The following is a 26,120-nucleotide window of genomic DNA, read 5'->3' as shown; positions in this document are numbered from 1 at the left end:
CTTCTCGCATGGCCATGCGACTTTGAGTTCCTTCTTGTTTGTTGATGTATGCGACTGCCAACGCGTTGTCTGACTGAGCTTGAACAGTTTGAGATTGGAGTATGTGAACTGCAAGTCACAGCGCACTGTAAATTGCCCTGAGTTCAAGGACATTTATTAACAGTAATCTCTCTCGGTCTGACCGTAGACCCTGAAGCTGACAATGTAGGACCACTGCTCCCCAAACTCTGAGACTTGCGTCTGTCGTCAGAACTATCCAATTCCAGACTCCGAACCTTTTTCCCGCAGTGAGATTTTGTATATGGAGACACCAGAGTACTGATACTCTGGCCCTTGGAGACAACCGCACCATCTAATGAATCTGTAGATGAGAGCATAACCACTGTGTGAGAAGATCCAGTAGAAAAGTCATTGAATCTTCTGAACTGGAGTGCTTCGAAAGACCCCACCATCTTTCCTAACAGTCGAATGCACAAGTGCACCAAAACTGTCCGTGGTTTGAGCACTAACGGTACAAGATGACGAATACTTTGTGCTTTCTGTTCTGGCAGGTAAATTCGTTGATCCGCCGTATCCATTTCCAGAAATTGAAAGCTTTTGACATGGGACAAACCTTGATTTTTTGAAATTGACAATCCAACCGTGCTGAACTAGTACATTGTACGTCAGTACTGCATTTTGAAGGAGTATGTGTTGAGACGGGAGCCTTGATGAGAAAATCGTCTAAGTATGGAACTATTACCACTCCCAGGGATCTGAGATGAGCTATTATCACAGACATCACCTTTGTGAATACCCGAGGCGCTGATGAGAGGCCAAACGGCAGTGCCTGAGATTGAAAACAGTTTTGTTGTACTGCAAACCTTAAGTACGCCTGATGCGGTGGCCAAATTGGAATGTGTAAGTACACATCCATGAGATCCAGCGAAATCATGAATTCTTATGGTTCTAAACCTGCAATCACTGACCGCAGGGATTCCATCTTTAATCTGTAGAGCCCCTTTAGGTTCAATATCGGTCTGACTGAGCTGTCCGGCTTTGGTACTACAAAAAGATTGTAATAAAACCCGTGACCTTGTTGGTGTACTGGTACCCGAACCAAAACTGCTGAAGACTGAATAGCGGTCTGCAGAACTGCCCTCTTGTCTGCTGACACAGGCAGACCCGCCTTGAAAAACCACTTCGGTGGTAGACAATTGAACTCTATTTTGTAACCATTGAACACTAAATTGCGGATTCACCCATCTGTAGATGTCTGAAACCACGCCAAGTGAAGCGTTTGAAGGCGTGCTCCCACAACTGAACATCTGAGATGGGCTGGAAGCCTGTCATGCCACTGGCTTGTCAGTGGCCTTTGTGTCTTGACAACGGTTAGTGTTTGTTGAAAACCACATCCTCTACCACTTCTACTATGTATGGTTGTTCTTCTAGCACGGCCTTCAAAGGACTGAGGTCTAAAAGATTTGAACGCTGGTCCAGCGTATTTCCCTTTTAGGAACTGGTGCGGGCAATGGCAGGAAAACAGACTTTCCCCCAGTAGCGTGAAAAATCCACTTGTCCAATTCAGGACCAAATAATATATCGCCAGTGTTAGGCAATGCTTCTATTCCTCGTTTTGAGGACTGAACATCTGAGATGGGCTGGAAGCCTGTCATGCCACTGGCTTGTCAGTGGCCTTTGTGTCTTGACAACGGTTAGTGTTTGTTGAAAACCACATCCTCTACCACTTCTACTATGTATGGTTGTTCTTCTAGCACGGCCTTCAAAGGACTGAGGTCTAAAAGATTTGAACGCTGGTCCAGCGTATTTCCCTTTTAGGAACTGGTGCGGGCAATGGCAGGAAAACAGACTTTCCCCCAGTAGCCTGAGAAATCCACTTGTCCAATTCAGGACCAAATAATATATCGCCAGTGTTAGGCAATGCTTCTATTCCTCGTTTTGACTCTGCCCTGGTCTGCCAAGAATGCAGCCAAAACACCCGTCGAGCTGCAATTAGTGAAGCTGAAAGCCGAGAACTAACCTGGCCGATGTCCATAGAAGCCGTACCTAAAATACTCAGCCGATTCACAGATGTAATCAACAAGAAGTATAAGCTGTTCTAAGAAAAGATCCTGTTGTAGGCCTATCTTGAGCTGTGTTGCCCATGCAACTACAGCCTTGTTAACCCAAACTCCAACTAAAGCAGGTCTAAGCAACACCCCTACAGCTATATACATTGACTTTAGCATAGCTTCTAGCTTACGCTCTGATGGGTCTTTAAGCGTTGTTGCAGCTGGGACTGGAATGGTTAACTTCTTTGAAAGTTTTGAAACTGAGGAATCCACTGGTGGTGGATTTTCCCATGTAGTTGTTATAGACTCTGGGAACGGGTAGACAGAAACCGCCTAGGCAAAGAAAACCGTTTATCTGGATTTTTCCATGCTTCCGTTAACTGCTTATTAAGAGAATCTGAATAAGGAAAACACACAGTTGCCCATCATTTGATAGAGGTTTCTCAGTCTCAGTAAAATGTAGTACCTGGCGTACTGCCCTGATGAGATTATCAATGGCCGAGCTATCAGTAACCTCACTATCTGACTCCTGAACCGATGCATCTACCTCTTGTTCCTCCTGAGATATAATGTCTGGCATTGAATCGTCAGAATGCAACACAGCTGAAACCAGTAAATTATGAGACAAACAATGGCTACTTTTAGGAATTGAGCTATACCTGGACTTTTGCAAACTTTGCAAAGTCCCTGACATATCCTGAGCCCACTCTGGCAGCTCAGACGGTATTAACACATTATATATATATGCATACAATAAAACATTGTATCTAGGCCTAATAGCCTGTATGAACCTCATGTACTGTATAGCCGCACTACTAGGGACCTTATACTGTCCCCCACCGCTATCTGCAAACTGACTGTGGCTGCAAACCAGGCGGCGGCCAGTGCAGCAGCTTCACCATCTCCACCTGCAAGTGTGAGCCTCCGATGAGGTGAGCGGCAGGCAGCCCACGGCAGCTACCTGGAGCTGTCCACAGGCGAATCGCGTGTGTGGGCAACGGCACAGTGCTGTCCGCGGCCAGTGAGGAGTGACGGGTGGCCAGCAGCAGAGGGAGCATGGCACAGTGAACCAGGGGAGTGGCCGGCGCCCTGAGGCGGCAGCGTGGCTGACCGCGGCTGGGCTGGGAGGTGCAATCAGGGACGTATTCCCTGCTCTCCTATAACCAGTTGAAACCTAAAGTCCCACACATGCCGGGCGGCAGCATGAGCTGAACGCCCGCTTCACAGTGATAACACAATAGTTTCTCCCCCTTAGAACGGAGCGGCGGCAGTGTGAGCTGCCTGACCGCTCCTTACCTTTAGTATGTGGAGGCTCTGACGGGGCTTCTTGTACAAGCTTCGTCCAGCTCCTGCAGCAAACGCTGATATGGGTCTATGGCAGGGCTCCTCTCCTGAGCGCCCACTCAGGAGCTCCCCCAAACCCGGACCCACGTTTCTTAGTAAGCTGGAAAGGGATTGGGATTGAAAAAAGAAAAATGTCTTTAAAAGAAAAGTTAAGTCTAAAGATCCCTCCAAACATGCGCCATCCCGCTGAGGCACAAAAAAACACTGAGGCATCTTGGAAGTATGGAGGGGGTGGAGGCTTACTAATTTAAATATTTAAATGCGCTATCCCTGCTAACGCCCCATCCATATACCAAGTCCAGTGACCCCTAGTGGATGAAAAAGAAATACTATGCTACAGTGTTTTTATGGAAAACGCTAACATGGCATTTTGGATGCAGATAGAGCAACAATTACACACAAGATATAGGCATAACGCATATCACTTTTATCAGCAGCAGCTGCTTGTGCATCCTATTACATTGTGCCTAAGACCATTTTCACTGAAAAGATTGCAAAATAAGACACTCGGCACTAGAGTCCTGCCACGGCATGGCGAGACTTCAAGGGCTGTTTAGCGTAACTGCAGCAAGGATGAAAGGGGACACATCTGTAGATATCTGTATATAATATACAGACACACACAGTGTCGGGCTGGGGAATGAAAGAGTCAGGGGCTCATGCTTAAGGGGCATGGCCAGCCACCAGAGAGAGAATTTCTATAGGTCAAGTAAAAGTGAAATACATGCCATTGTAAAACAATTCAACTATCTAAGCTCTTATCACTGGGATGACTTAATTACTGGTTAGTGAATAAATGCAGAGCTACAATACCATTCCATTCACTGGTAGGAACCGTGTTCATTTAAAGCCATGTTAAAGCCCACAGCCAGCAAGAAGAGGGGACAAGGATGTTCCGTGACCACCCACTTTGATTGGCAGGAGGGCGAATATCCGTGTAATTTCTATAGAAGCATACCAAGCACCCATGTTCATCAGTAGCCCTGCTCCACCAAGTTAATGATCCTCAAAAGAGAGTAACATTACACAATTCAAGTGCACAGTCTTGACCACTAGAGGAGGGAGTGGTCCCTTGGGCAGTGGGACCCAGCGGACATTTTCTCTGTACTCCTGTGGGCCAGACTGATCCTGGACACACATACACAAAATGTGCAAAGAGGATTTTTGGTATTTACCATTAAATCCATCTCCCTGAATCCATCTGGGAGACACTGCGGTCCCACCCCTTCTTAACTGTGTTTGTTTCTTACTCTGTTGGAGAGTGTGTTTTGGGTTTTATTTGGATCTCTTCTGTGGGCTTGATTAGTTCTAAACTAAAATCCAAGATGATGATGGGGTGTAGAGGGGGAAAAGACAGCAGTAAACAAGTTTAGTTTGCAGAAGTGCCTACTGCAGGACAGCGCCCTCTACATCCTCAATGGATGCAGAGAAATAGATTTAACCATAAGTACCAAAAATCCTCTTATCACAGTGTATGTTCACCATAAAACTATTGAAGTGTATAAGCCTCAATATATATTTTGTACAGGACAGAAAAGTTACCTTTGAGAACTTGCTCCATGACACAGTGCTATCCTCTTTAGGTACCATGCCTTTAAAGAAAAAAAAAAAAACATTTAATTTCATTCCCAGAAATAATTGCACATGCAATATGAAATCCAAAACAAATTAAAAATAAACCATATTCTAGCATTAGTCCAACATTTTCAGTATTTCTACTTGAATTCTACTATTTAATTTAATTTTTCATAAACTTAGAAAATTTAAATTCTTTGAATACCCCATAAGTTTCTTAAGATGATCTGCTTCATTAGGTGTTAGGATGTTAAATATGCAGCACTGCTTAAAGTGTCTATGCTGTAAATGTAGGTCGAACATACCAAATCTACCAAAACATCCATATTTTGGTTTATCCAAAATATGGAAATAAAAGTAATGCAGGACATCTGATTTGTAGATGTTCAACATATAGAAGAAAGTCTTGTTATATGGAGCTAAAATGCCATGAGAATTCAGTTACACACAAAGTTAGATCATACTTACCTACTTTTTCTGTCGCTCTTCGGGAGAAGCCCGGAGAGGAGACTCTGCTAACCACTTCAGTGCCGGGCTGCCATGTGTTTATGTCCCACTCCCACCACAGGAAAATGCTGTGATTCGCTTGTCCACAGAAAGTCGCGTCATTATGCCCCGCTCCCTCTGCCCAGTGCAGCTATGACAGTGATTTTCTCCCCATCCTGCCAGCTTCACTAGAAAGAAGGCGGTGCTGCAGGAGAGCCGCCTACTCTTCCAGGGGTGCGGGGTACTCCCCACCACAATATCTTAAGTCTCCCATCACTTCCGGGAGGGTAGGTAGGTATCAAATACTGCTTTTTGGCACTTATATATAACCATTTTGTCTTTGCAGAATAGTTTCGCCATTATAATATGCGTCCTCATACATCCAGCCTCAATACGCCATGCAGCGTGAGATGCCAGGCGTGAGTGAGCCGCCAGGTCCCGTGCTACTCTGCTAATATTGGGAGTCTTCTTTGCTGAAAATGCATCTTATTTGCAATGCAATGCGACTAGGACGCATGAGGGGACTGTGCTGATTAATTTGATATATGACACTTGTATATTGTGTGTGACGGAGCAGAACCGAACTTGTAATGGAAAAAAGCTGAGACTGCTACCTTGTAGCACTTTGTGTGCAGTCACACGCAGATAGACAAGTGTCTCAACAAACCAATCAGCAAAGTCTCTTTGTACGTTCTAGTCACATGCGTTGCGACTAAGACACATTTTTGGAAAAAAGAAGCAAAAAAGATGTCTGGTGCTAGAAGATTGTCACATGACCTGGCATTCCGAGAGGCGCTGTTTGGTGTGACTGCAGCAAAGATGTATGAGTACACATTCGCACTCTTAATTTCTGAATTCAATTCCTAACCTGCCCTACTAGGCTATTCTCTCCGTTTACCATTCCTCAACCCATTTCACACAAAATTCACATTTATTTTCTTTCTGCACTTAACCTACCGAACCCTAAAAAGACACTGCTATGTACATGTGTTATGTGCCACGCTAGGTACTTTCTCCCATTGAGGTCTGTCTGGACGCATTATTAGTTAGTGTTAATAATATCACATTTCCTTATTATGATAAGAGTAATACATAAACTTAAAAATGAAGTACGTTCCTCTTACACAAATCAGAAATTATGAACACAGATTCCACAAGCCTAAGACCTTTTGGTTTACACAATCAAATGGGGAGACAGAGCATACAAGTAAATGTCATGTACCACACAACTTCTTTCCCAGCATCTTCCGCTGGTCTGGGTTCAGCCCTCGTTTAGTACAGCATGAGAACTGCCAGCTGAGGGCCTCAGCCAGCAAACTCCAAGGGGCATCCGGGGGCTTGGAGAAAAAGGTGACATCCTATAAAGAAGAAAGCACACGAAAATAGTTCATAAAATATAATAGGACATTGGGGGTAATTCAGGCCTGATCGCAGCAGCAAATTTGTTAGCAATTGGGCAAAACCATGTGCACTGCAGGTGTGGCAGATATAACATGTGCAGATAGAGTTAGATTTGGGTGGGCTATATTGTTTCTGTGCAGGGTAAATACTGTCTGCTTTATTTTTACACTGCAATTTAGATTTCAGTTTGAACACACCCCATCCAAATCTAACCCTCTCTGCACATGTTATATCTGCCCCCCCTGCAGTGCACATGGTTTTGCCCAACTGATAACAAATTTGCTGCTGTGATCAACTCTGAATTAGGCCCATTGTTCTATTTGACAATGCTTTGTATAAAATGAGAGAGGAATAATAAGGACAAATTCATTGCAACGCAATTAAAATGTAATTGAGTTTTATGGATAATAACCTCTTTTTGCCTGTACATCATTTTACACATAGATGAGCGGTCCACTGCTCCGAACATCGGGGATCAGCTACATGAAAATATAATGCGATGCTATATGTGATTAAGTTAACAGATTGATGTCTCATAGGCTCATCATTATATAGTGTATTATAAACATTCCTTACCACTGCAATGTAATTTGACTACATTGAATGATACACCTAATATTGGGGGTAATTCTGAGTTGATCGCAGCAGGAATTTTGTTAGCAGTTGGGCAAAACCATGTGCACTGCAGGGGAGGCAGATATAACATGTGCAGAAAGAGTTAGATTTGGGTGGGTTATTTTGAAAACGAGATTTATGGTAAGAACTTACCCTTGTTAAAACTCTTTCTGCGAGGTACACCTGGCTCCACAAGTCTGGACAATGGGGTGTAGAGTAGGATCTTGATCCGAGGCACCAACAGGCTCAAAGCTTTGACTGTTCCCAGAATGAACAGCGCCGCCTCCTATATCACCCCGCCTCCCAGCACAGGAGCTCAGTTTAGTTAACCAGCCCAATGCAGTAGCAGGAAAAGAGACAACAACGGTTAGTAGCCACATACACCACACTCTCACGACAAGAGAAGTGTCAGCGGCTAATGCCATATCAACCCAAAGAAGCTAAGTGCGTCAGAGTGGGCGCCTTGTGGAGCCCAGTGTACCTCGCAGAAAGAGTTTTAACAAGGGTAAGTTCTTACCATAAAACTCGTTTTCTGCTGCGGGGTACACTGGGCTCCACAAGTCTGGACAATGGGGATGTCCTAAAGCAGTTCCTTATGGGAGGGGACGCACTGTAGTGGGCACAAGAACCCGGCGTCCAAAGGAAGCATCCTGGGAAGCGCAGTATCGAAGGCATAGAACCTTATGAACGTGTTCCCGGAGGACCACGTAGCCGCCTTGCACAATTGATCAAGGGTCGCACCACATTGGGCCGCCCAAGAAGGTCCAACAGACCAAGTAGAATGGGCCGTAATATGAACAGGAGCTGACAGACCAGCATTCACATAAGCATGCGCAATCACCATTCTAATCCTCCTGGCCAGGGTCTGCTTGTGAGCAGGCTAGCCACGTTTGTGAAATCCAAACAAAACAAAGAGAGAATCAGACTTTCGAATAGAAGCAGTTTTCTTCACATAGATACGGAGAGCCCGTACCACATCCAAAGACCGCTCTTTGGGAGACAAATCAGGAGAGACAAAAGCTGGAACCACAATCTCCTGATTAAGTTGGAACGAAGAAACCACCTTAGGTAAATATCCGGGACGAGTCCTAAGAACCGCCCGGTCACGGTGAAAAATCAGATATGGGGAACTACAAGACAAGGCACCCAAATCCGACACTTTTCTAGCAGAGGCAATAGCCCACCTCCCGAAGAACGGCCATGCGATCCTGGAGAGCCCCAGCCGTGTGTGTCTAACATGAAGAAAACCGGAGCCTCCGCTGTAGGTACCCGGCAACCAGGGCTCGGGAGTGTACAGCGCCGCTGGGGAGAGCTGGAGCTGCAGCAGTGAATGTCACAAGACATTTACGACCGCTGCTGCCCTTGAAGTCTTCACTTTTAACCTCATAAAAAGCTTTTCTCAGGGCTGCTTGGAGCAGCCCCTCTGTTAAGTGCCTGCTTACTGCAGCACCAACTGACAAACTGAGCTCCTGTGCTGGGAGGCGGGGTGATATAGGAGGCGGCGCTGTGCATTTTGGGAATAGTCAAAGCTTTGAGCCTGTTGGTGCCTCGGATCAAGATCCTACTCTACACCCCATTGTCCAGACTTGTGGAGCCCAGTGTACCCCGCAGCAGAAATTCTTTATTTTTGCGTGGTTGAACAGATTGGGCAGACAATACAATAAGAAAAGGGACACGCGGTCAAGAGGACCAACGCTCAACAATAACCACATTTTTAAAGTGAGGAACAAACAACAACAAAAAACAATCAAAAAGTAAAACATTGGTAACAAAGTATCAAATATGTGGGGAAAGGGGGAGAAGGAAGAGGGGGATATGGGGAGGGGAAACCACGGTGTATTCAAGGCACGTTACATATCCTGAGGAAAGTCATAAAAGAAAAGGGGAAAGAGAAGGAGAGCAAGGGAGAGACAAGAGAGGATAAGAAGAAAAAAGAAAAGGAGAGTAGAAATGGAGGAAGAGCGGTAGTCAATGTCCATGGGTCTGCGGATGGAGCTAGGAAGAAGAGGGGAGATGCAGCGATCTACGTTCAGCAACGAGCCAGGGGGCCCAAACCTGCTCAAAAACGTGACCCCGATCGTGGAGATAATATGTAATCCTCTCCATTGATGCAATATGCCAAATCTTGGCTTTAAGGGACGGGAGAGAGGGGGGAGAGGGTTTTTTCCAATTAAGAGCTATCAGCGATTTTGCCACAGTTAGGATGTGTGTAGTCAGTTTTTGGGAGAATTTATCAAGCATCGGGGGAGGGTAACACAGCAAAAAGACCCAGGGGTCTTTCAGCACGGGGGAGTCCAGAAGGGAGTTAAGGAGGGAGTGGACTAGATTCCAGAAGGAAACAATGACAGGGCAGGTCCACCATATATGAAGCATAGTGCCTCTACATCCGCAGTTCGTCCAGCAGTTAGGGGAGGAAGACGGAAAGAATTTATTAAGTCTATCAGGGGTGTAGTACCAACGGTAGTAAATCTTGTAAGCCGTCTCTTTGAAAGCGGTGGCAATTGAGCACTTAGCAATCCCCAGTCTCATGTCCTCCCAGTCCTCGCACTCCGGGGAAGGCCCAAGATCGCGCTCCCATTCGAGTTCGTGGGACCAGGAGGAGGGAAGGGAAGAATCCAGTAGAAGGGAGTAAAGTTGGGAAATTAAGCCTTTGGAGAGGTGGGAGTGTATGCATAAACGTTCAAAGGGGGTAAGATCACGGAGCAAAGCGGAAGAGGGCATGGAACCTAAGAAGTGACGGATTTGTAAGAATTGAAAGGGATTAAGTAAGTGTGAGGGGGTCTTCTCTTGGAGATCAGATAGGGAGAGCCACTGACCCCGGTCGGCAAAATCAAACGGGAATTTGAAGCCCAGCTGTATCCATGTACTGAACCTCGTAATCGAGAATCCAGGAGGAAACATAGGATTCTGCCAGACAGGGGTCAAGGGTGAGGGGGTAGTGGTAAGACCCATCTTCAGAGAGTGGGAATCCCAAATTCTAAGATTAAATTTAATAGTGGAGAGGAGTTTGGAGGTTGGGGGTCGGGTAGTAGGGGGCAAACCCCACAAGGGGGTCAGGTCCGGAAGGTTGACGTGGGCTGCTTCGATATCCAACCAGGATACGGACCCTGGAGGAGCGTAAGAGGTGACAATATGGGAGAGATGAGAGGCAAGGTAATAGAGTTTGATATCAGGAAGACCCCTACCGCCTGCGGAGGTTGGTCTTTTCAGAGTGTTGGCAGCAATGCGGGGGGGTCTGTGATTCCAGATAAAGCGCACGAGGGCTCGCTGGATAGTACAAAGGAAGGAGACCGGGACAGCCACAGGTAGGGTCTGAAAGAGATAGAGCCATTTGGGAACTATGCTCATTTTAACCGCTATGATCCTACCCAGCCACGATATGAAGAGACTGTTCCAGGACATCAGGTCAGCGTGTGTTTTGGTGAGAAGGGGTGGGAAGTTTTCACGGAAGAGAGTGTCGTAGCGGGAGGTCAGATAAATCCTCAGGTATTTGATCTTCGTAGGCTGCCATTTAAAATTGAAGTTGGCGCGAAGGGATTCAGCTTCTCGTTGGGGGACATGAAGCAGCATAGCCTCGGACTTGGAATAATTGATCTTGTAGCCTGATACAAGGCTATAAGAATGCAAAACTGAAAATAAATTTGGGAGCAAGATAAGGGGCTGGGTCAGGAAAAGTAGAATGTCGTCAGCGAAGAGGGAGATTTTAGGATCGATACGGCCTACTTGTATACCATGTATACCTTGATGGGCTCTAATTTGAGAGGCGAGCGGCTCAATAATAAGGGCAAATATTAACGGCGATAGAGGGCATCCCTGACGCGTACCATTTGATATGCGGAGCAGACGGGACACCATTGATTAAGACTGTGGCAGAGGGGGTGGAGTATAGTGCCAGAACACCAGTGAGAAAGACACCAGACAAGCCATAGGCCTCGAGGGCGGCTCTCAAAAAACTCCAGGAGATCCGGTCGAAAGCTTTTTCAGCATCCAAGGAGAGCATGATAGCGGGGGATCCCCTGGAGTTCGAGATGTGTATAAGATCGATAGCACGCCTGGCGGCCCGGGATAAAACCCACTTGGTCGTAGTGGACAAGGGAAGGGAGATATGGGTTAAGGCGATTGGCTAGGATTTTAGCAAAAAAATTTAAGTCCAGGAGGGATATAGGTCGGTAGCTAGCGCAGTTAAGGGTGTCCTTGCCTTCCTTAGGGATCACCACAATTCTGGCCTCTAACATCTCCGAAGGAAAAGAGTCGCCATGGATAATCCTATTAAACAGGGACTGAAGGTGGGGGGAGAGAAGATCGGAAAAGTTTTTGTAATAAAGAGCTGTGAACCCATCCGGGCCAGGGGATTTACCAGTCTTTTGCATGAGTATAGTTTGGGCAATTTTCTCCACCGAAATCTCACTGTTAAGATGATCCATGGCGTCCTGATGTAATCTAGGTAAGTTAGAGGCTGAAAGAAAGTGGGAGATTAGATCAGAGTGTGACGGAGAGGAAGAACTTGGCGAGGGGGGTGGGAGATTGTACAAGTCAGCGTAGTAGGATTGGAAGGCAGCCCTAATGGCGGTAGGGTCATGAACTAACTGATTGAGAGGGTCCCTAATAAAGATAATGTTAGTTTTGGCTCTCGTGGAGCGGAGTCGTGCCACCAGGATCTTGTCTGCCTTATCTCCCTTCTCATAAAAAGACTGGCAAAGCCATTTGAGACGTTTAGCCACCCGTCTGGAGAGAAGGAGGTCGAGTTCCGCTTTGACAGTACGGAGTTCAGACAAGATAGCCTGGTCGGAGGACACCTTGTGCTGGGTCTCAAGGGTGTGGAGTTTAATAGAGAGTTTGTTAAACTGGGTGAGTGACTGTTTTTTGGCTGTCGAGGCCAGGCTGATGAGGTGCCCACGAAGAACTGCCTTGTGTGCCATCCAGAGAGTGGACCTAGAAATGTCAGGGGAGTCGTTCAGAGTAAAATAGTGAGAAAGCTTGTCCCGAAGATGGGAGCGCATCTCCGGGTTGTGAAGGAGGTAGTCGTTAAGACGCCATGTCATGGGACGGGGGCGAGAGAGGAGGCCCGAGAGGTCGCAAGAGATAGGGGCATGGTCAGACCAGATTAATGGGTCTATAAGGGTAGCGTGGAGATTCAGAGCAAGGTCGTGGCTGAGCAGGACCATATCGATGTGGGAGTAGGAATTATGAGGAGCAGAATAGAAGGTATAGTCACGCGCAGAGGGATCTTTTATCCTCCAGGAGTCGTAGAGAAGCTGGGATCGCATGAGACGGAGGAGGGACCTAGAGCGGAGAGAGTCCGACAGGGAAGCAGAGGGTAGGGAGGGAGAGCGGTCTATATTTGGATTTAAAACAGAGTTAAAGTCCCCAGCAAGTATGAGGTCGCCTTGTTGGACTTGAGTGAGGAGGGTATCTAGATTTGAAAAAAATAGCTCATGTCGTTGGATAGGGGCATAGATGTTAGCTAAAGTGCACAGTTTGTTGTTAAGTTTCCCCACCAAGACCAGAAACCGGCCATCCTTATCGGTGTGGGAATCTAGAAGCTCAAAGGTGAGGTGACGGGCAAATAAGATCGCGACCCCCCGTTTTTTGGCCGAATGATCACAGGCATGGTAAGAATCAGGGTATGGTTTGCATTGTAGCGTAGGGTGGGAGTTATGTAGGAAATGAGTCTCCTGGAGGAAGACCAGGTCGCCCTTATGGAGTTTAAGGGAGGTGAAGAGCTTACCTCTTTTTTGAGGGCTATTCAGGCCCTTCACATTAAAAGAGAGTACCCGGAGACCCATGGGCAAACAGCAAAGAGACAGGCAGAATAGAAAGAGTGTAGAGCTCTGAAAGTAGGGGAGGCAGGAAGAGAAATAGAAGAGAGGGATACAAGGAGTAAGACAGCGTGGTCAGAAGGGAGGGAGGAAGGAAAGGAAAGCGGAAGGGAGGGGAGGGTAGTTGGTCATCCGGCGGTAGGGGCCAGGACGGGTGGGTTATTTTGTTTCTGTGCAGGGTAAATACTGGCTGCTTTATTTGTACACTGCAATTTAGATTGCAGATTGAACACACCACACCCAAATCTAACGCTCTCTGCACATGTTAAATCTGCCTCCCCTGCAGTGCACATGGTTTTGTCCAACTGCTAACAAAGTTCCTGCTGCGATCAACTTGGAATTACCCCCATTGTAGCAGTAGGTCAGAGGTTTCAGGAGTCAATGGTCTCCAATGACCCATCACTAAATCGGATATTTTGAAAGATGTTGGTCAGTGGACGTAACTTTGAAGCACTTTATTTTCAATGTGAATCACTTTAAACATTTTTATTGTCTTTTCCCCCTTTTTTAAAAAAAAAATAGGATTTTAATTACCTACCGGTAAATCCTTTTCTCGTAGTCCGTAGAGGATGCTGGGGTCCACATTAGTACCATGGGGTAGAGACAGGTCCACTAGGAGCCATTGGCACTTTCAGAGTTTGAGAGTGTGGGCTAGCTCCTCCCTCTATGCCCTTCCTACCAGACTCAGTCTAGAAACTGTGCCCGAGGAGACGGACAACTTCGAGAGAAGGATTTTACACAGATAGTGGCGAATTTCACTCCAGCTCACACATACAAGGCAAACCAAGCTAACCAGTTTGAAAACTCAGCAACGGCTGAACAAGATTACTTAACCAAGTAACAAAACAGTACTTAACCAAGAACTAAGCAGTACTGAACTAAGTAACCACTGCAGGATCACGAAGCGCTGGGCGGGCGCCCAGCATCCTCTACAGACTACGAGAAAATAAGATTTTACTCACCGGTAAATCTATTTCTCGTAGTCCGTAGTGGATGCTGGGGACTCCGTAAGGACCATGGGGAATAGACGGGCTCCGCAGGAGACTGGGCACTCTATAAGAAAGATTTGGTACTATCTGGTGTGCACTGGCTCCTCCCTCCATGCCCCTCCTCCAGACCTCAGTTAGGATACTGTGCCCGGAAGAGCTGACACAATAAGGAAGGATTTTTTGAATCCCGGGTAAGACTCATACCAGCCACACCAATCACACCGTATAACTCGTGATACTATACCCAGTTAACAGTATGAAATAATAAGAATTTACTTACCGATAATTCTATTTCTCGGAGTCCGTAGTGGATGCTGGGGTTCCTGAAAGGACCATGGGGAATAGCGGCTCCGCAGGAGACAGGGCACAAAAAAGTAAAGCTTTACTAGGTCAGGTGGTGTGCACTGGCTCCTCCCCCTATGACCCTCCTCCAGACTCCAGTTAGGTACTGTGCCCGGACGAGCATACACAATAAGGGAGGCATTTTGAATCCCGGGTAAGACTCATACCAGCCACACCAATCACACCGTACAACTTGTGATCTAAACCCAGTTAACAGTATGACAACAGAAAGGGCCTCTTAAGATGGCTCCTTAACAATAACCCGAATTAGTTAACAATAACTATGTACAAGTATTGCAGATAATCCGCACTTGGGATGGGCGCCCAGCATCCACTACGGACTCCGAGAAATAGAATTATCGGTAAGTAAATTCTTATTTTCTCTATCGTCCTAAGTGGATGCTGGGGTTCCTGAAAGGACCATGGGGATTATACCAAAGCTCCCAAACGGGCGGGAGAGTGCGGATGACTCTGCAGCACCGAATGAGAGAACTCCAGGTCCTCCTTTGCCAGGGTATCAAATTTGTAAAATTTTACAAACGTGTTCTCCCCCGACCACGTAGCTGCTCGGCAGAGTTGTAATGCCGAGACCCCTCGGGCAGCCGCCCAAGATGAGCCCACCTTCCTTGTGGAGTGGGCTTTTACAGTTTTAGGCTGTGGCAGGCCTGCCACAGAATGTGCAAGTTGAATTGTGTTACAAATCCAACGAGCAATCGACTGCTTAGAAGCAGGTGCGCCCAACTTGTTGGGTGCATACAATATAAACAGCGAGTCAGATTTTCTGACTCCAGCCGTCCTTGCAATGTATATTTTTAAGGCTCTGACAACGTCCAACAACTTGGAGTCCTCCAAGTCGCTAGTGGCCGCAGGCACCACAATAGGTTGGTTCAGATGAAATGCTGATACCACTTTAGGGAGAAAATGCGGACGAGTCCGCAGTTCTGCCCTATCCGAATGGAAGATTAGATAAGGACTTTTATAAGATAAAGCCGCCAATTCAGATACTCTCCTGGCAGAGGCCAGGGCTAGTAACATAGTCACTTTCAATGTGAGATATTTCAAATCCACCTTTTTCAATGGTTCAAACCAATGGGATTTGAGGAAATCTAAAACTACATTTAGATCCCACGGTGCCACCGGAGGCACCACAGGAGGCTGTATATGCAGTACTCCCTTGACAAAAGTCTGGACCTCAGGGACAGAGGCCAATTCTTTTTGGAAGAATATTGACAGGGCCGAAATTTGAACCTTAATGGATCCCAATTTGAGACCCATAGATAATCCTGATTGCAGGAAATGTAGGAAACGACCCAGTTGGAATTCCTCCGTCGGAACCCTCCGATCCTCGCACCACGCTACATATTTTCGCCAAATGCGGTGATAATGTTTCACGGTGACTTCCTTCCGTGCCTTAATCAAGGTAGGAATGACTTCTTCTGGAATGCCTTTCCCTTTTAGGATCTGGCGTTCAACCGCCATGCCGTCAAACGCAGCCGCGGTAAGTCTTGAAAAAGACAGGGACCCTGCTGTAGCAGGTCCCTTCTCAGAGGTAGAGGCCACGGTTCGTCCGTGAGCATCTCTTGAAGTTCCGGATACCAAGTCCTTCTCGGCCAATCCGGAACCACTAGTATTGTTCTTACTCTTCTTTGCCGTATGATCTTCAATACCTTTGGTATGAGCGGCAGAGGAGGAAACACATACACTGACTGGTACACCCAAGGAGTTACCAGTGCGTCCACAGCTATTGCCTGTGGATCTCTTGACCTGGCGCAATATTTGTCCAGTTTCTTGTTGAGGCGAGACGCCATCATGTCTACAATTGGTCTTTCCCAACGGTCTATTAACATGTTGAAGACTTCTGGATGTAGACCCCACTCTCCCGGATGAAGATCGTGTCTGCTGAGGAAGTCTGCTTCCCAGTTGTCCACGCCCGGGATGAACACTGCTGACAGTGCTATCACGTGATTCTCCGCCCAGCGAAGAATCTTGGCAGCTTCTGCCATTGCACTCCTGCTTCTTGTGCCGCCCTGCCTGATTACATGGGCGACCGCCGTGATGTTGTCCGACTGAATCAACACCGGCTTTCCTTGCAGGAGAAGTTCCGCCTGGCTTAGAGCATTGTAGATTGCTCTTAGTTCCAGAATGTTTATGTGAAGAGACTTTTCCAGACTCGTCCATACTCCCTGGAAGTTTCTTCCTTGTGTGACTGCTCCCCAGCCTCTCAGGCTGGCGTCCGTGGTCACCAGGATCCAATCCTGAATGCCGAATCTGCGGCCTTCTAATAGGTGAGCCTTCTGCAACCACCACAGAAGTGACACCCTTGTCTTTGGTGACAGGGTTATTCGCAGGTGCATCTGCAGATGCGACCCTGACCATTTGTCCAACAGATCCCTTTGGAATATTCTTGCATGGAATCTGCCGAATGGAATTGCTTCGTAAGAAGCCACCATTTTTCCCAGGACTCTTGTGCATTGATGTACTGACACTTTTCCTGGTTTTAGGAGGTTCCTGACCAGATCGGATAACTCCTTGGCTTTTTCCTCTGGAAGGAAAACCTTTTTCTGAACCGTGTCCAGAATCATTCCTAGGAACAGCAGACGAGTTGTCGGGATTAATTGGGATTTTGGAATATTCAGAATCCACCCGTGTTGTCTTAGCACCTCTTGAGATAGTGCTAAAGCTGTCTCCAGCTGTTCTCTGGACCTTGCCCTTATTAGGAGATCGTCCAAGTATGGGATAACTAATACGCCTTTTCTTCGAAGAAGAATCATCATCTCGGCCATTACCTTGGTAAAGACCCGAGGCGCCGTGGACAATCCGAACAGCAGCGTCTGAAACTGATAGTGACAGTTTTGAACAATGAACCTGAGGTACCCCTGGTGTGCGGGGTAAATCGGAACGTGTAGATACGCATCCTTGATGTCCAAGGATACCATAAAGTCCCCTTCTTCCAGGTTCGCTATCACTGCTCTGAGTGACTCCATCTTGAACTTGAACTTTTTTATGTAGAGGTTCAAGGACTTCAGATTTAGAATAGGCCTTACCGAGCCATCCGGCTTCGGTACCACAAATAGAGTGGAATAATACCCCTTTCCTTGTTGTAATAGGGGTACTTTGACTATCACCTGCTGAGCGTACAGCTTGTGAATGGCTTCCAACACCCTCTCCCTTTCGGAAGAGACGGTTGGTAAGGCAGACTTCAGGAAACGATGAGGAGGATCCGTCTCTAATTCCAACCTGTACCCCTGAGATATTATCTGCAGGATCCAGGGGTCTACCTGCGAGTGAGCCCACTGCGCGCTGTAATTTTTGAGACGGCCCCCCACTGTCCTGGGAAGGAGCTGCCTGTTGGTGTCTCTTCCCTCTTCCTCTGCCTCGTGGCAGATACGACAAGCCCTTTGCTCTCTTATTTTTGTAGGAGCGAAAAGGCTGCGGTTGAAAGGTCGGTGCCTTTCTCTGTTGGGGAGTGACTTGAGGTAAAAAAGTGGATTTCCCGGCAGTAGCCGTGGCCACCAAGTCTGATAGACCAACTCCAAATAACTCCTCCCCTTTATACGGCAAAACCTCCATGTGACGTTTTGAATCCGCATCGCCTGTCCACTGTCGTGTCCATAAGGCTCTTCTGGCTGAAATGGACATAGCACTCATCCGAGATGCCAGTGTGCAAATATCCCTCTGTGCATCACGCATATAGATAAATGCATCCTTTATTTGTTCTAACGACAGTAAAACATTGTCCCTATCTAGGGTATCAATATTTTCAATCAGGGATTCTGACCAAACTACTCCAGCACTGCACATCCAGGCAGTTGCTATAGCTGGTCGTAGTATAACACCTGCATGTGTGTATATATTCTTTTGAATAACTTCCATCTTTCTATCTGATGGATCCTTAAGTGCGGCCGTCTCAGGAGAGGGTAACGCCACTTGTTTGGATAAGCGTGTGAGCGCCTTGTCCACCTTAGGGGGTGTTTCCCAGCGCGCCCTAACCTCTGGCGGGAAAGGGTATAGTGCCAATAACTTTTTTGAAATTATCAACTTTTTATCAGGAGCAACCCACGCTTCATCACACACGTCATTTAATTCTTCTGATTCAGGAAAAACTGTTTGTAGTTTTTTTCACACCATACATAATACCCTGTTTTACGGTATCTGTAGTATCAGCTAAATGTAACGTCTCCTTCATTGCCAAAATCATATAACGTGTGGCCCTACTGGAAAATACGTTTGAATTTCTACCGTCGTCACTGGAATCAGTGCCCGTGTCTGGGTCTGTGTCGACCGACTGAGGCAAAGGGCGTTTTACAGCCCCTGACGGTGTTTGAGGCGCCTGGACAGGCATTAATTGATTGTCCGGCCGCCTCATGTCCTCAACTGACTGTTTAAGGGAAGATAAACCATCACGTAATTCCACAAATAAAGGCATCCATTCTGGTGTCGACCCCCTGGGGGGTGACATCTGCATATTTGGCAATTGCTCCGCCTCCACACCAATATCGTCCTCATACATGTCGACACCACGTACCGACACACACCGCAAACTCACAGGGAATGCTCTAATGAAGACAGGACCCACTAGCCCTTTTGGGGAGACAGAGGGAGAGTCTGCCAGCACACACCACAAAGCGCTATATATACAAGGGATATCCTTATATTAAGTGCTCCCTTATAGCTGCTTTAATATATATATATATATAGCCATTAATGTGCCCCCCCTCTCTGTTTTACCCTGTTTCTGTAGTGCAGTGCAGGGGAGAGACCTGGGAGCCGTTCTGACCAGCGGAGCTGTGACAGAAAATGGCGCCGTGTGCTGAGGAGATAGGCCCCGCCCCTTTTTCGGCGGGTTCTTCTCCCGCTATTTTTCCAGTCAGGCAGGGGTTAAATATCTCCATATAGCCCCTATGGGCTATATGTGAGGTATTTTTAGCCTTGTATAAGGTTTATATTTGCCTCTCAGAGCGCCCCCCCCCAGCGCTCTGCACCCTCAGTGACTGCCCAGTGAAGTGTGCTGAGAGGAAAATGGCGCACAGCTGCAGTGCTGTGCGCTACCTTATGAAGACTGAGGAGTCTTCAGCCGCCGGTTTCCGGACCTCTTCACGCTTCAGCATCTGCAAGGGGGTCGGCGGCGCGGCTCCGGGACCGGACTCCACGGCTGGGCCTGTGTTCGATCCCTCTGGAGCTAATGGTGTCCAGTAGCCAAGCAGCAAATCCACTCTGCATGCAGGTGAGTTTACTACTTTCCCCCTAAGTCCCACGTTGCAGTGATCCTGTTGCCAGCAGGACTCACTGTAAAGAAAAAAACCTAAACTAAACTTTCTCTAAGCAGCTCTTTAGGAGAGCCACCTAGATTGCACCCTTCTCGTTCGGGCACAAAATCTAACTGGAGTCTGGAGGAGGGTCATAGGGGGAGGAGCCAGTGCACACCACCTGACCTAGTAAAGCTTTACTTTTTTGTGCCCTGTCTCCTGCGGAGCCGCTATTCCCCATGGTCCTTTCAGGAACCCCAGCATCCACTTAGGACGATAGAGAAATAACTGAGCCTCTCAACAGATGGCTCAATAATAACCCTTTAGTTAGGCAATAACTATATACAAGTATTGCAGACACTCCGCACTTGGGACGGGCGCCCAGCATCCACTACGGACTACGAGAAATAGATTTACCGGTGAGTAAAATCTTATTTTCTCTAACGTCCTAGTGGATGCTGGGGACTCCGTAAGGACCATGGGGATTATACCAAAGCTCCCAAACGGGCGGGAGAGTGCGGATGACTCTGCAGCACCGAATGAGAGAACTCAAGGTCCTCCTCAGCCAGGGTATCAAATTTGTAGAATTTTGCAAACGTGTTTGCCCCTGACCAAGTAGCAGCTCGGCAAAGTTGTAAAGCCGAGACCCCTCGGGCAGCCGCCCAAGATGAGCCCACCTTCCGCAGAATGCGCCAGCTGAATAGTGCTACAAATCCAGCGCGCAATAGACTGCTTAGAAGCAGGAGCACCTATCTTGTTGGGTGCGTACAAGACAAAAAGCGAGTCAGTCTTTCTGACTCCAGCCGTCCTGGAAACAAAGTTTCAGGGCCCTGACTACATCCAGTAACTTGGAATCCTCCAAGTCCCCAGTAGCCGCAGGCACCACAATAGGTTGGTTCAAGTGAAAAGCAGATACCACCTTAGGGAGAAACTGGGGACGAGTCCTCAATTCTGCCCTATCCATATGAAAAATCAGATAAGGGCTTTTACAAGACAAAGCCGCCAATTCTGACACACGCCTGGCCGAAGCCAAGGCCAATAACATGACCACTTTCCACGTGAGATATTTCAGATCCACAGTTTTAAGTGGTTCAAACCAATGTGATTTTAGGAAATTCAACACCACATTGAGATCCCAAGGTGCCACTGGAGGCACAAAAGGGGGTTGAATATGAAGCACTCCCTTTACAAAAGTCTGAACTTCAGGCAGTGAAGCCAGTTCTTTCTGGAAGAAAATCGACAGGGCCGAAATCTGGACTTTAATGGAACCCAATTTTAGGCCCATAGTCACTCCCGACTGCAGGAAGTGTAGAAAGCGGCCCAGCTGAAATTCCTCTGTTGGGGCCTTCTGAGCCTCACACCACGCAACATATCTTCGCCAAATACGGTGATAATGGTTCGCGGTTACTTCTTTCCTGGCTTTTATTAGCGTAGGAATGACTTCCACCGGAATGCCCTTTTCCTTTAGGATCCGGAATTCAACCGCCATGCCGTCAAACGCAGCCGCAGTAAGTCTTGGAACAGACAGGGCCCCTGCTGCAGCAGATCCTGTCTGAGCGGTAGAGGCCATGGGTCCTCTGATATCATTTCCTGAAGTTCCGGGTACCAAGCCCTTCTTGGCCAATCCGGAACCACGAGTATCGTTCTTACTCCTCGCCTTCTTATTATTCTCAGTACCTTTGGTATGAGAGGCAGAGGAGGGAACACATAAACCGACTGGTACACCCACGGTGTCACTAGAGCATCCACAGCTATCGCCTGAGGGTCCCTTGACCTGGCGCAATATCTCTTTAGCTTTTTGTTGAGGCGGGACGCCATCATGTCCACCTGTGGCCTTTCCCAACGGTTTACCAACAGTAGGAAGACTTCTGCATGAAGTCCTCACTCTCCCGGGTGTAGGTCGTGTCTGCTGAGGAAGTCTGCTTCCCAGTTGTCCACTCCCGGAATGAACACTGCTGACAGTGCTAAGACGTGATTTTCCGAGCATCGGAGAATCCTTGTGGCTTCTGCCATTGCCATCCTGCTTCTTGTGCCGCCCTGTCGGTTCACATGGGCGACTGCCGTGATGTTGTCTGACTGGATCAGTACCGGCTGGTTTTGAAGCAGGGGTCTTGCCTGACTTAGGGCATTGTAAATGGCCCTTAGTTCCAGAATATTTATATGTAGGGAAGTCTCCTGACTTGACCATAGTCCTTGGAAGTTTCTTCCCTGTGTGACTGCTCCCCAGCCTCGAAGGCTGGAATCCGTGGTCACCAGGACCCAGTCCTGTATGCCGAATCTGCGGCCCTCTAGAAGATGAGCACTCTGCAGCCACCACAGTAGAGACACCCTGGTCTTTGGAAACAGGGTTATCATTTGATGCATCTGAAGATGCGATCCCGACCACTTGTCCAAGAGGTCCCACTGGAAGGTCCTCGCATGGAACCTGCCGAATGGAATTGCTTCGTATGAAGCCACCATTTTTCCCAGGACTCGTGTGCAACGATGCACCGATACCCGTTTTGGTTTTAGGAGGTCTCTGACTAGAGATGACAGCTCCTTGGCTTTCTCCTGCGGGAGAAACACTTTTTTCAGTTGTGTGTCCAAAATCATCCCCAGGAACAGTAAGCGAGTGGAAGGAACCAGCTGTGACTTTGGAATGTTCAGAATCCAGCCATGCTGTTGTAGCACCTCCTGAGATAGTGCTACTCCGACCAGTAACTGCTCCCTGGACCTCACCTTTATAAGGAGATCGTCCAAGTATGGGATAATTAAAACTCCCTTTTTTCGAAGGAGTATCATCATTTCTGCCATTACCTTGGTAAACACCCTCGGTGCCGTGGACAGTCCAAACGGTAGTGTCTGGAATTGGTAATGGCAATCCTGTACCACAAATCTGAGGTACTCCTGGTGAGGAAGGTAAATAGGGACATGCAGGTAAGCATCCTTGATGTCCAGGGATACCATGTAATCCCCCTCGTCCAGGCTTGCAATAACCACCCTGAGCGATTCCATCTTGAACTTGAATTTTGTTATGTAAGTGTTCAAGGATTTCAAATTTAAAATGGGTCTCACCGAACCGTCTGGTTTCGGTATCACAAACAGTGTGGAATAGTAGCCCCGGCCTTGTTGAAGTAGGGGTACCTTGACTATCACCTGCTGGGAATACAGCTTGTGAATGGCCTCTAGCACAGCCTCCCTGCCCGATGGAGTCGTCGGTAAGGCTGATTTGAGGAAACGGCGGGGGGGCGGCGCCTCGAATTCCAGCTTGTACCCCTGAGATACTACTTGAAGGATCCAGGGATCCACCCGTGAGCGAGCCCACTGATCGCTGAAATTTTTGAGGCGGCCCCCCACCGTACCTGGCTCCGCCTGTGGAGCCCCACCGTCATGCGGCTGATTTGGAAGAAGCGGGGGAGGACTTTTGGTCCTGGGAACCGGCTGTGTGTTGCAGCTTTTTCCCCCTTCCTCTGCCTCTAGACAGAAAGGACCCGCCTTTTCCGCGCCTGTTTTTCTGGGGTCGAAAGGACTGTACTTGGTAATACGGTGCTTTCTTAGGCTGTGAGGGGACATGGGGCAAAAATGCAGACTTCCCAGCCGTTGCTGTGGAAACAAGGTCTGAGAGACCGTCCCCGAATAACTCCTCACCCTTATAAGGCAAAACTTCCATGTGCCTTTTAGAATCTGCATCTCCTGTCCACTGCCGAGTCCATAAGCCTCTCCTAGCAGAGATGGACAAAGCACTTATTCTAGATGCCAGCCGGCAGATCTCCCTCTGTGCATCTCTCATGTATAAGACCGAGTCTTTTATATGCTCTATGGTTAGCAATATAGTGTCTCTGTCTAGGGTGTCAATATTTTCCGACAGGGAATCTGACCAAGCAGCAGCAGCACTGCACATCCAGGCTGAGGCAATAGCTGGTCTCAGTATAACACCAGTGTGTGTGTAAATAGATTTTAGGATAGCCTCCTGCTTTCTATCAGCAGGTTCCTTTAGGGCGGCCGTATCCGGAGACGGTAGTGCCACCTTTTTAGACAAACGTGTGAGCGCTTTATCCACCCTAGGGGGAGTTTCCCAACGTGACCTATCCTCTGACGAGAAAGGGAACGCCATTAGTAATTTTTTTGAAATCACCAATTTTTTATCGGGGAAAGCCCACGCTTCTTCACACACCTCATTCAATTCCTCAGATGGGGGAAAAACTATAGGTAGTTTTTTCTCCCCAAACATAATACCCTTCTTTGAGGTACCCGGGTTTATATCAGTAAGGTGTAATACCTCTTTCATTGCCTCAATCATGCCACAAATGGCCCTAGTGGACATTAAATTTGACTCATCGTCGTCGACACTTGCATCAGTATCCGTGTCGACATCTGTGTCTGCCATCTGAGGTAGTGGTCGTTTCAGGGCCCCTGACGGCCTTTGAATCGTCTGGGCAGGCACGAGCTGAGAAGCCGGCTGTCCCGCATTTGGCATGTCGTCAAATTTTTTATGTAAGGAGTCGACACTTGCACGTAATTCCTTCCATAAATCCATCCACTCAGGTGTCTGCCCCGCAGGGGGTGACATCACATTAATAGGCATCTGCTCCGCCTCCACATAAGTCTCCTCATCAAACATGTCGACACAGCCGTACCGACACACCACACACACACAGGGAATGCTCTTACAAGGAGACAGGACCCCACAAAAGCCCTTTGGGGAGACAGAGAGAAAGTATGCCAGCACACACCAGAGCGCTATAATAATACAGGGACTAACTGAATTATGACCCTTTATAGCTGCTTATTATATTAAACTGCGCCCAAATTTAGTGCCCCCCTCTCTTTTTTACCCTTTCCGTAGTGTAGACTGCAGGGGAGAGTCAGGGAGCTTCCTTCCAGCGGAACTGTGAGGGAATAATGGCGCCAGTGTGCTGAGGGAGAAGGCTCCGCCCCTTTTTCGGTGGCCTTTCTCCCGCTTTTTTCTGTAATTCTGGCAGGGGTAATTACCACATATATAGCCTCTGGGACTATATATTGTGGTTATTTTTGCCAGCCAAGGTGATATTATTGCTGCTCAGGGCGCCCCCCCCCAGCGCCCTGCACCCTCAGTGACCGGAGTGTGAAGTGTGTATGAGGAGCAATGGCGCACAGCTGCAGTGCTGTGCGCTACCTTGGTGAAGACTGATGTCTTCTGCCGCCGATTTTCCGGACCATCTTCATGCTTCTGGCTCTGTAAGGGGGACGGCGGCGCGGCTCCGGGAACGAACACCAAGGACGAGTCCTGCGGTCGATCCCTCTGGAGCTAATGGTGTCCAGTAGCCTAAGAAGCCCAAGCTAGCTGCAAGCAGGTAGGTTCGCTTCTTCTCCCCTTAGTCCCACGATGCAGTGAGCCTGTTGCCAGCAGGTCTCACTGTAAAATAAAAAACCTAATTTTAAACTTTCTTTCTAGCAGCTCAGGAGAGCTCCTAGTGTGCAACCAGCTCGGGCCGGGCACAGAAATCTAACTGAGGTCTGGAGGAGGGGCATGGAGGGAGGAGCCAGTGCACACCAGATAGTACCAAATCTTTCTTATAGAGTGCCCAGTCTCCTGCGGAGCCCGTCTATTCCCCATGGTCCTTACGGAGTCCCCAGCATCCACTAGGACGTTAGAGAAAAGGATTTACCGGTAGGTAATTAAAATCCTATTTTCTCTTACGTCCTAGAGGACGCTGGGGTCCACATTAGTACCATGGGGATGTACCAAAGCTCCCAGAATGGGAGGGAGAGCGCGGAGGCTCCTGCAGGACTGATTGACCAAACTTCAGGTCCTCAGAGGCCAAAGTATCAAACTTGTAAAACTTAGCAAACAAGTTCAACCCAGACCAAGTAGCCGCTCGGCAAAGCTGTAAAGCTGAGACACCCCTGGCAGGCGCCCAGGAAGAACCCATCTTACGAGTAGAGTGGGCGGCACAAAGGGAGGCTGGATGTGCAGAACCCCTATCGAGAAAGTCTGAACCTCAGGGAAGGAGGCCAATTGTTTCTGGAAGAAAATGGATAGGGCCGAAATCTGGACCTTTACGGATCCCAACCTCAGGCCCATATCCGCACCTGCTTGTAGGAAGAGGAGAAACCGTCCCAGTTGAAACTTCACCTTAGGAAACCTCTTGGACTCACACCAAGATAAATCTAAGGAAAAAAGGGAAAGTTTGACTCTTGTTTGGGTGCACTCTTATTGAGTCTTAGTGTTTACTGATAAGTGAAGTGCCTAAAAAATTGATAAAGTCTTTATCTCTGCTCTTAAAATACATG

General features: G+C 47.8%; 1 protein-coding gene across 1 annotated transcript in view; it reads right to left on the bottom strand.

Annotated features, from left to right (window-relative positions):
* Nucleotides 1-26,120, bottom strand: part of LOC135012655 (signal transducer and activator of transcription 1-alpha/beta-like) — a 328,629-nt gene that overhangs the window by 68,575 nt on the left and 233,934 nt on the right. The window contains exons 17-18 of the mRNA XM_063952569.1: nucleotides 6,679-6,814; nucleotides 4,938-4,987 (exon numbers count right to left, since the gene is read on the bottom strand). Coding sequence (XP_063808639.1) covers nucleotides 4,938-4,987; nucleotides 6,679-6,814 — 186 coding nt within the window. The remainder of the gene's footprint in view (nucleotides 1-4,937; nucleotides 4,988-6,678; nucleotides 6,815-26,120) is intronic.

Source organism: Pseudophryne corroboree, chromosome 2, assembly GCF_028390025.1.
Source record: "Pseudophryne corroboree isolate aPseCor3 chromosome 2, aPseCor3.hap2, whole genome shotgun sequence".
Lineage (NCBI taxonomy): Eukaryota > Metazoa > Chordata > Amphibia > Anura > Myobatrachidae > Pseudophryne > Pseudophryne corroboree.
The sequence above is the reverse complement of the archived record's forward strand: the minus strand, read 5'-3'. Positions and strand labels throughout refer to the sequence as shown.